Source organism: Pogoniulus pusillus, chromosome 1, assembly GCF_015220805.1.
Source record: "Pogoniulus pusillus isolate bPogPus1 chromosome 1, bPogPus1.pri, whole genome shotgun sequence".
NCBI lineage: Eukaryota > Metazoa > Chordata > Aves > Piciformes > Lybiidae > Pogoniulus > Pogoniulus pusillus.
Genome location: NC_087264.1, coordinates 48135074 through 48146378, shown reverse-complemented (window position 1 = coordinate 48146378; position 11305 = coordinate 48135074). Strand labels below are relative to the sequence as shown.

At 41.9% G+C, this 11305-nt stretch overlaps 1 protein-coding gene across 1 annotated transcript in view; it reads left to right on the top strand.

The window, feature by feature from the left end:
• Positions 1-3730: 3730 nt before the first annotated feature.
• NRDE2 (NRDE-2, necessary for RNA interference, domain containing) overlaps positions 3731-11305 on the top strand; it is a 33696-nt gene continuing 26121 nt past the window's right edge. Inside the window, exon 1 of the mRNA XM_064151585.1 lies at positions 3731-3869. Coding sequence (XP_064007655.1) covers positions 3791-3869 — 79 coding nt within the window. The 5' untranslated portion in view covers positions 3731-3790. The remainder of the gene's footprint in view (positions 3870-11305) is intronic.

Below are 11305 nucleotides of genomic sequence, written 5' to 3'. Positions count from 1 at the left end.
AATACATTTGATTGACCCTGCATCCAGTGCATCAGTTTTGAAAGGGAAAGAAATAAATTTTCTGTAGATAAGTGGTAGCTTTCCCAGTGTTGACAAAACATTTTAAAAGTGTTTTTTTATTTTTTAAGCAATTTAGAAATTTCAGTAACTATCCAAATAAGTTTAGAACAAATATTTCCATAAGCAGAAGAGTTCTGACTCAGCTTTCCCAGTAGGATATACTCCCAATATTAACTACATGCACACTGGAATTTTCCTCCCACTGAAAACCTTGTTCTGCATTGCCACCTGCTTCCATGTAATTTGCAGTAATTTAGTAACCTGTAGCCTCCTGTTAAATTTGGTTGAAATTGGTCATGAGTTCCAAAACTATCTGGAGAAATTATGCCAGGCAGACAGACAAACAGATGCTTGTTCACATAGCATAATTGCATAGGTTTTCTCTTCTTAGGAAAAAGTGCCTGTCACACAGTTTTCTAATTGTTTCTTCAGAATTTGGTCACAAATTGGAAATGTGCTTCTTTCATGTTTGAGGTTTTTTTTCCCCTTTATCTTCTGTACCAGTTCTAGGCATATGTATGTTTCAATGTATTAGATACTGCATTTTCCACATTCTAATGGTTTACTGCAAAACTTGATAGATTCTAAGACTTGAACAAAAACATTTCTCCAAATCAGTATGTGATGTTTAAAGTCCATTCTTTCCAAGCTGGCAATCAGGTCCCATTCATTTGATGACTTCCAGACTATCAGGGCCATTGACCACTATTTTGTTTTGAATAATTTCCTCTCTCCGTGGGGTGATTGTGGCCAGGAGGAGGTTGCTCTCTTCTCTCAGGTGGCCAGCGCCAGAACGAGAGGACACAGCCTCAGGCTGCGCCAGGGGAGATTTAGGCTCGAGGTGAGGAGAAAGTTCTTCACTGAGAGAGTCATTGGACACTGGAATGGGCTGCCCGGGGAGGTGGTGGAGTTGCCGTCCCTGGGGCTGTTCAAGGCAGGATTGGAGGTGGCACTTGGTGCCATGGTCTAGCCTTGAGCTCTGTGGTAAAGGGTTGGACTTGATGATCTGTGAGGTCTCTTCCAACCCTGATAATACTGTGATACTGTGATACAGTCTTCTCTCCTGTAGATAAAAATGAATAGCATTTTATAGAGTAATAATGTATTAGAGGTAGGAAACATGGATCAATAAATAGATCTATAATTTTCTAAAGGAAGAAATCAACAGCAGGATTCCTTGGGATCTGACTTGATCATCTTCAACATTTACAAAAAGACTGCCAACAGCAGTTAACATAAGAGTTGACAGTCTGCAGAGGGTGCAGTGTTCAGGATAATCAACTGGAAAGCTGACTGAGAAAGATCACAGAAGTAAATATTTAAATTACAAAAAAAAAAAAAATTAAAAAGCTTGGTGTGAAGCAGGACCTATAAAGAAGCTAGGAGAGGCTGAGGGAGCTGGGGTTGTTTAGCCTGGAAAAGAGGAGGCTCAGGGGTGACCTCATTGCTGTCTACACCTACCTGAAAGGAGGTTGTAGCCAGGTGGGGGGTGGCCTCTTTTCCCAGGCAACCAGCAACAGAACAAGGGGACACAGTCTCAAGTTGTGTCAGGGGATGTCTAGGCTGGATGTTAGGAGGAAGTTCTTCCCAGAGAGAGTGATTGGCATTGGAATGGGCTGCCCAGGGAGGTGGTGGAGGCCTAGAGGTGTTCAAGAAAAGACTGGATGAGGCACTCGGTGCCATGGTCTAATTGACTGGCTAGGGCTGGGTGCTAGGTTGGACTGGATGATCTTGGAGGTCTCTTCCAACCTGGTTCATTCTATGATTCTATGATCTATACACAGTAGGCACCTATTTTGACACACAGGAATGGGGTCTTCAGACACATTGTAGTTCAGAAGAGACCAAAGTTGTCACAGAATAATCTAAAGGCATTAAGAAAGGAGCAGAAAACAAACTGGCTATATAATTGCATATAATTCTTAAATTTATTTTACACCTACAGCTTAATCACTACATGAATTTTGGTCATGCAACAGTATCACTGTGGAAGCTCACAGAATCACAGCATTTCTTAGATTGGAAAAGACCTTCAAGAACATCGAGTCCAATCATTAGTTTCACACTGACAAGTCCTTGACTTAACCAAATCCCTCAGCACAACACCTAATCGCTATGAATCACTACGGTTGGGAAGGACCACCAGGATCATCCAGTCCAACCTTCATTCCAGCATCCTTCATCACTAGACCACAGCCTCAAGTGCCACATCCACTCTTTTTTAAACACACCCAGGAATGGTGACTCCACCACCTCTCTGGGCAGCCTGTTCCAGTGCCTGACCACCTGCTCAGTAAAGGACTTCCTCCAAACATCCAACCTAAACCTCCCTTGATGCAACTTGAGGCCATTTCCTCTTGTCCTATCATTAGAAATTTGGGAGAAGAGACCAGCTCCAGCCTCACTACAACCTCCTTTTAGGTAATTGTCTACCTAAAAGGCAGTAAGGTCCCCTCTCAGCCAAGTTTAAATGGCTTTATTACATTAAGAAAAAAAGGGGGGGCAGATTTTTCCATCCAGAAAGCAGATTAATTAAGTACCTTAACTGGGTAAAGAATTGAGGTATTTTTTGTTACTTGTAAATAGTTTCAGACAATTCTTAATAAAAAGTGCAACATCCTTTGCAAGTAGCTGCAAAGCATTAAAAGAAATATTATCAGAGTATCACCAAGGTTGGAAGAGACCTCACAGATCATCAAGTCCAACCCTTTACCACAGAGCTCAAGGCCAGACCATGGCACCAAGTGCCACGTCCAATCCTGCCTTCAACAGCTCCAGGGACGGCGACTCCACCACCTCCCCGGGCAGCCCATTCCAGTGTCCAATGACTCTCTCAGTGAAGAACTTTCTCCTCACCTCCAGCCTAAATTTCCCCTGGCGCAGCCTGAGGCTGTGTCCTCTTGTTCTGGTGCTGGCCACCTGAGAGAAGAGAGCAACCTCCCCTCAGGTAGTTGCAGACAGCAATAAGATCTCCCCTGAGCCTCCTCTTCTCCAGGCTAACCAATCCCAGCTCCCTCAGCCTCTCCTCGTAGGGCTGTGCTCAAGGCCTCTCCCCAGCCTCGTCGCCCTTCTCTGGACACGCTCAAGCATCTCAATGTCCCTCCTAAACTGGGGGGCCCAGAACTGAACACAGTTCAGTTCCCACTCCAGTTTGTTTATGGAGGGGAGACCTGGGGATGCTATAAAACATGATGGGTGACTCTCTAATCGGACCTATACAACTAAGTGCTGTTTCTTCCCTAAGCCCTTGCTATCGGTGTTTGTGAAACTACCTGGCTAGGTAGGTGTTCAAACACACAACAGATGCTAAATGAAACGGAGCACTGGCTCTTGTAGCGTTTTCCTTTACAGCCCAGTGTCAGGAAATACGCTGGGGTTGTTTCCTCACAGTGAACCTTAGGAGGGTGAACAGGGCGCTGGGGAAGGAAAGGCTGGCTCTGGAAACTCCATCTCGCCTTCTTCCCCCACAAGTTCCCTTCTCCAGTCCCCCCAGCGACGGCCGCGAAATGCACTAACTAGGCGAAGGCCTGTAGCAGACAGGACGCCCACAGCAGCCGCAGCGCTGAGCGACCCTGCCGGCAGACCCTCCCTCAGCAGTCACTGAGCCCTGCCACCATTTCGGGAGGTCGGACAGGCGAACTACACCTCCCAGGATGCTCAGCGCCATGGCGCCATCTTGCCCTGCCGTTCCGTCGGCCACTTCAGGCAGGCAGTGGCGGTAAGCTGAGACATGGCTCTGTTCCCGGCTTTTGCCGATGCCGCCGAGCCCGGAGAGCCTCCAACAGGCAGCAGCGAGGGCTCCAGGAAAGGTAAAGTCCTGGGAGAATTCTCTTTTCCCCATCCTCCTCTGGGGCCCAACCCTCGGGAAGCTTTTCTACTTCCACTCGCCTCCACACGGAACCTTCCACCCCGTGCCAGGCCTGCTCAGGCCACCGGCCCGCCGGGATAACGCCGTCCGCCCATGCGTGCCCGCGTTGGGGAGCGGATGTGCCGCGCCCCGCCCCCGAATTGCGGCGTGGGCGGTGCTGCCGCTGGCGCTCGGACCCCCGGTGCCCGGCGGCTGAAGCGCTCGCTGCCGGGCCCGTGTCGCCGCGGGGGTACTGCGTAAGCGCTGCTCCCGGCGGCGTCGAGCGCTTGACCCGGGCTCCTCCCTCCGGTGCAGGGCACGGGTGTACGTATAGCGCGTATGGTCATCGCCCGCGCCAGGCGTGTCGCTGCCGGGTTGAATAAAGTTACCATGCTTACCAGTGAAGTTACTCTCCTTGGTGCAGCTTCGGGGACAGCCCGAAACAGGGACGTTACATAAAAATGGTGCTGGCTTCTTACATCTGTACTCAGCACTGGTCAGGCCACACCTTGAGTACTGTGTCCAGTTCTGGGCCCCTCAATTCAAGAAAGATGTTGAGGTGCTGGAACATGTCCAGAGAAGGGCAACAAAGCTGGTGAGGGGCTTGGAGCACAAATCCTATGAGGAGAGGTTGAGGGAGCTGGGCCTGTTTAGCCTGGAGAAGAGGAGGCTCAGGGGTGATCTTATTACTGTCTACAACTACCTGAAGGGGCATTTTAGCCAGGTGGGGGGTGGCCTCTTCTCCCAGGTAACCAGCAATAGAACAAGGGGACACAGTCTCAAGTTGTGCCAGGGTAGGTCTAGGCTGGATATTAGGAAGAAGTTCTTCACAGAGAGAGTGATTTCCCATTGGAATGGGCTGCCCAGGGAGGTGGTGGAGGCACCGTCCCTGGGGATCTTCAAGAAAAGACTGGATGAGGCACTTAGTGCCATGGTCTAGTTGAGTGGGTAGGGCTGGGTGCTAGGTTGGACTGGATGATCTTGGAGGTCTCTTCCAACCTGGTTGATTCTATGATTCTATGATCTCCAAATGTGCTTCCAGTTATCTGCTGAAGGCATGGCGGTAGAAGTACTTGCCTTTGATAAATACCTGTGGGTTAATGTTGTTTGCTTTATGTAGAAAACGACATCTTTGTTTTCCCTAACTACTCGACTTAAAAAAAAAATATTTTCTCATTAAGTTTCTTATTCAGCCAAATTGGTGTTTTTTTGGGGAAGGCTATGAGTGCAGGAGATTATGACTCAGTTTATCATTTTGATTGTCGTGGTTGCTGTCTATACTTTTATTAAACGAGTAAAGAACACTATGTGGTATATTGCCAAACTCTGAAGTATGCACAGCATGTATTAATTCTGCTAGGAAATGTGGAAATGTCTTGAACTAAGCTTTTTGCCTGCCAGCTTCCACCATCCTTGAGTCTGCCCATCTTCTACCAGGGGGAAACACTAAGAGAATTGTTTGCCTAGGTTAAATTTCTTGTATAATTGATCCAGTCAGTATGGTGAGTTTTGGAAGCTTTTAGCAACACAGGCTTGAAGTTATCTTCTTGTTCTAACTACTGATGGCGTTGCGGCCGTTAATGCTTGGTCTGCCTGTACAGAGATGTGGTCTGGCCACATTTAGGACCCTTTCTGGTAATGACACTTGGTGCGGGAAGTAGTGGATGTAATAAGATCCCAGGTTACATGTTTTAGGAAGAGAAGAGCTGCTCTGCCAGGCAGAAGTACAGTAAAATTTTCTGGTAGACCTTGCTTATATTGTAACACTCTGGGAAATGAAGCCTTTAGGTTTGTTATACAGGCAGTCTGTGTCACTGCAGACCACCTGCCTGGAAGGTCAAAGTACACAGGCTGACTTTTGAAAGTAATTTTGCTTAATAGCTCTGCTTATGAGTTATATTTTGGGTTACTGCAAGTTCTTTGTGTAGGAACTTTTGACAGAACTTCAAGGAACATAACTTGATTTATGTTTTAGCCAGTCTTGTACTTTGTTTTTAACAACCACAGTTCAGTTATTAAAATGAAATATTTATGAAGTATTAACTCAGAACAACATTTAGGCAAAATTTCACCTTTAGCTTGTGTGAACTTGATGGACAACTTTGATATCTCTCTGAGAGATGACTCTATAGCTGAAGTCAAAGTCCATCATAATAACAGAGATCAGATAATATGTTGTGTTTAACATTACGTGCAAAACCGAGGTGCCTTTTGCAGTCATTTAGGATGCTTCAGTTTTAAAAAAGTTGATGTAATAATGTAAATATGCTGGCTGTGTTTCATTCCTCCAGTCACCTCTGTCTTACATTCTTACAAACCTTCTAAAGCTATTTATAGTTGCTGCCTGAAATGGAAGTATTGCTGTACACTCTTCCTACCTGCGCTGCTGGTTTGCTGAGTTGTTGCAACCTCTAGGTTGCAAAATCATTTTGTATATAGTTTCTTACAATTACCTTGTCAAGCTTAATTAGGTTTTGGTAGAAGGTAAATTACAGATTTGTCAGAAGCCGTGAACAGAGCCGTGGTAATAATTAAACCTACTGACAATAAGCATTATGTACAGAGTTATTTACCATTTGAACTATTTCGTAAGTAAGACACAGTGAGTTTTGCTGAAATGGGATTTTCAGGATTCTGAGAGACAACAAAAGGTTTTGCATAACTCTCAAAAATTGCCTCTGCAGACATGCACTGTAAATGTTTGATTGTTTTATTTTTGCTTGGGAAGGTATAAAAAGGATGCCATTGGATTGTTTCTACTATTGTGCTCATAAATGTAGATGGTAGTATAGAATAAGAAGTACGTGTGTATTATCACAAAGTATCTTCTGTCTTTTATTCTTTATGTTCTTCAAGAACATTGGTCTGTGAAAATGACATCTGACAAGGAAAAAAAAACATGAAAAGGTAGAGTTTTAAACTTCGGAATGCATTTTGATGTTTGAAATGCCTGTATCCAGCTACATTCACTGGAGATTATTTACAAGGAGGTTTGGACATGCATGCTGTGTAATGGAAACTATTGTTCAGTTCTTTCCAGAGTGTTAGGTCAGTTTGATTAAATTGTTCTGAAAATACCATAGTTGGAGAATTCTAAACGTTTCCCTGCTATATCCACAGAGGCATATTGATTGTGCTACAGGGGTTGATTCTTGCAGTGTGGTTCTTCAATGTTTTAAAAATGCAATTTGATCTCATCTTTTCATGTAGAACCAAGCTTCAGGTGCAGTCAGGGGATTGATGTTTATGACACCATTACTCAGAGTGAGTGTTCCTTGGAAGCCCTAAACCAATAATTTAAAATAATACACTGCCAACTCCACCTCCCCTTACTCTCTTTGTGTTCACTGTAATAATGTTATCACACCAAGTTAGTGACCTCACATCTGTAGGAGACTAACAGATAATTTGAGGTAAACTCAAAACAACTTCTTGGAAGTTGATTCCCTATAGTTAATGCTGATATTACTTTGCTATATTTAAGGCAAATTTCCTGTGGAAATGCATCTCATGCATGGTTGCTATGCATCTATCTGCCAACTTATTTCTTCAGTATCTCTTTCTTCTCAGGACTTTTAACTCTTTCAGTCAAATTTGTTGTCATGAGAGAAAGAAGCATCACAAAAGAAGGAGGTCTGTAAAAATCTACATCTGCTTAGAAAAGATAATTCTAGATAAAGTGGCAGTGCTGTGAGAGAGGGTGTAACGTGAATTGAACTGTTACCAGCATAGATGGTCTTGGCAATGAGCATCTGTACATTAGCCAAGCAATAAACTTAAGCAGAGATCACAGTCTGACACAGCAGAGGGTGCCTCTTGCCCAGACAATAATTAAAGGATATGACAAGATACTGTAGAAGTGTCTAGAGAACCTAGATAGTTTCTGAAGCCATGACAGTAATGAGGAGTGTAAGAGATAGAGGACACAACTCAGAAATTGAGGATTCATCCTTATGTGAGCTGCAAGATTAATTTGGTGGGAGGAGGAGTGGAATGGAAAAATTCCCAACTCTATTTGTTTAAGAATGTGTTTCTGGTCTTAAAACAACATTTATAAATATAATATAAAGATTACTGTTTTCCACTCTTCTGCCAGTTCAGGTGTAGCTTCTTTTCTTTAAAGTGTGTTTTGCGCCTCAGGGAAATTTATGTGGTTGGCCAGTCCACTTGTCTTCTGAATAGCAGGAGCTTTACTGCTTTCCTTAATGACTTTTCTTCTCTGTTCATTTTGTCAATGTGATCAGTAATTTTAAAGAGAAATGTATTGGCTTCTCTGTTTTCAGGTTTGAAGAGAGAAGGTCTTACTGCTACTAAGTATCTGTATTTTCATTTGGAAATTATTTAGCCCTGTAGTGCCATAAGGCTCAAGATTATAAAATGTAGCATACTCTTATGCAAACGGCATTTCCTGATTTGGATCAGTCTATATCTAAAATGTTTACACTTAGACACTATCTAAAATGATGAATAATAGTAAAAAATGTGTTGTCTCTATTAATCTTTGGAGGTCTCGATATGATGCTCTTGAAATCAATGGAAAGTGTGTTTTGATGTGTACAAGTTTGAAAAATCTTAAAAGTTAAACATCTCAAAGTTTTTTTCTTAATGGTCTGAATTTCATTATCAACAACTGTGTATGACTGAAGGCAAATTATTGAACTTCACCCTGCATTCAGGCTTACTTCTTAAAAAAAGTAACTATTAAGTAGTCATTCATTTTAAGAGTCATAGAATGAACTAGGTTGGAAGAGACCTCCAAGATCATCCAGGCCAACCTATCACCCAGCCCTCTCCAAATAACTAGACCATGGCACTAAGCACCTCATCCAGGCTTTTCTTCAACACCTCCAGGGACGGTGACTCCACCACCTCCCTGGGCAGCCCATTCCAATGCCAGTCGCTCTCTCTAGCAAGAGCTTCCTCCTAACATCCAGCCTAGAGTTTAGATGATTTTTTAAACATAATTCTTCATTCAAATCAGTACATAAATACCTCACAATACATTTATTTTTACAAAAAAATAATACTAGTAAATGTTTTATCACATGTTACAAGGGGAAACAATAATTATGAAAACGAAGATAAGCTCAAAAGCCACAGAGAGTATTATTGTGCCTGAATTATGTTATTGGAGATCTGGAGAAATACAAGTTATGTAACTTTTGCATAGCTTTGGAACAGAAATGATAATTTTAAGGAGGTTTGTCTGGCTGATAAGTTACAGTTTTGTGTTGTCAATGTGGCACACCTTTACAACGGAGACTCTGCCAACCAGTACGTTTGTATTGTTAAGCAAGTATGGGTAGTACAGCACAAATGAAAACAGAAATGGATTTTTTAAAAGGATATTTAATGTCTCTTTTATTTCTGTAAATAAATAAAAGGCTTTATGCACAGAGTAGTTGCATTTACTGCAGTCTGGAGTGCTCTGGACCATTGTACTGTCTTTGAATTTGTCTGTGTTTAAGGAAGACCAGAGTGTGACCAATGAGAAAACACCCTACCTTTATCACCATAATGAGCAGAAATAATTTGATAAGGAAGCTAATAATTTAAAAAATCAATATGACATTTAATAGATATGCCTCAGAAATCTCCAGTGTAAAGCAGTGCTCAGCATACTGCATGGCATACATTGAATTATTAAGTCCAGTTTGATTATGTAGTTATCAGGTGTATTAACTTATTTAATTTCTGTGCAATTTAAGTGTATAATGAAGAATCATCCATGAGAAATATTTTGGTATGTCATGGAAAATATTAAATAAATTTCTTCTAAGAGGTAATTCTGATTTTAGGGTGGTTCTTAATACCTTTTTTACGGAATGAAAGAAAGAAATTAACCTGATGTTGCATAATACTTTGTTCTCCAGCTAGAGGAATAATTATATTGGTGAATGAGCGAAACATTGCTTGGATATTATCCAGCATAAATCTTTAAGCTCACCAAAGGTTTTGGAAGAATGTTTTGTGGTAGACTTACAATTTAGAGTGACAGACAGATACTTAAAGGCATTTGTGCCAGAGTGCATTGTTTTAAATTAAATAGTAGATTCTTAGAATATTTTAGGGTTGTGTTCAAATTTTATGTTAATGTATCTTAAGTATTTTCCTGGAAAGTGATGGGGTGGGAGGAGAGGGGGGGGTGGTGTCAGGAAGAATCTCAAGCTGATTTGCAACAAAGTAGGCTAGTGTAGTTGCCTTAGATTTGGTGATTCTCATTGCCAGGCAGAGGTTACAGTGACATACAGCTGAATTTTTATTTTACTTCATGGTCCCCATCCTATGCTTTGGTGAGCTGGGAAATGGTATTTTGCAGTATGTTGTTTGGGGCGCTTGTGGGAAGAGTGCTTTGGACCTTGCAGTGACATGAATTGTGTGGGTTCTCCTCTGCACTGAGGTGAAGTGTCAAAGTAAGCCAGAGAAGGTGGCCATCCTGCATGGGGCCTTTGGTCATTGGTAGCAGGGGAAGTCTGTCGAAGCTCTGCTTGATTATGTATACTTCTTGATGAGTTTCACTTAGGTTAGCAAACTCTTTTGCAGTCTGCTCCTTTTGTAGAGAGCAGTTCAGGGACATGAGACAGAAGAATTTTGATATGAAGAACTATTTCTGAAAGAAATGCTTTACAAGGAGAGATATATGACTTGGCAGACAATGAGATCGTGCTGTTTAAGGATTAGAGGTCAGTGTAGTCAAAAGCACAAAGACAGGACTGTGACATGAAGAACACTGAGACAAAAATGATTGCATAGAGAACAGGCAGGGAGACCAAATTTATTCCTTTTGTGATTATCTCCTGTGGTCTGCTTTGGAGACACTGCTGTTAAATTCTGGAATTATGTGAAATAACACTTGTTTGATGTGCTAGAAAAAAATCACGTCCTTGAAAGAATTCTAGAAATTAAATGTCTGTGAAGATCATTACAGAAGTTTTAATATCAGTAAAATTATGGCAAAAGATTTCCTCTCCATGTCCTGTCAGTATTTAATCTTACCCAGTGACTAGGATGGTAGAGTGGTTAATGATGACTATTACGTGAAAATTAGCATTAGTTAGACTTTTAGCACATTGTTTAAACATCTAAAGGAATTTTGGTGGTTAGAGAACTGAGAATCTAGTGCCATTTTGTGATCTTGTATAAAACACTTTGGCATTCTTATCAGTAATAAATGTCCCCATCAATAGAATTGCATTAAAAATATTGCTCATGCAGTAAGTAAAGTGAATTTTTATGAATTTCTGTAAGTTGTCTTGCATTTAGTAACTACACCTTTAATTATGCCCCTTTGTATTTTTATTTTACTCTTTAATAATTATAATTAATATATAAAATATCACAGAATTAACCAGGTTGGAAAAGACCGTCGAGGTCATCGAGTCCAACCTTAAACCGTGG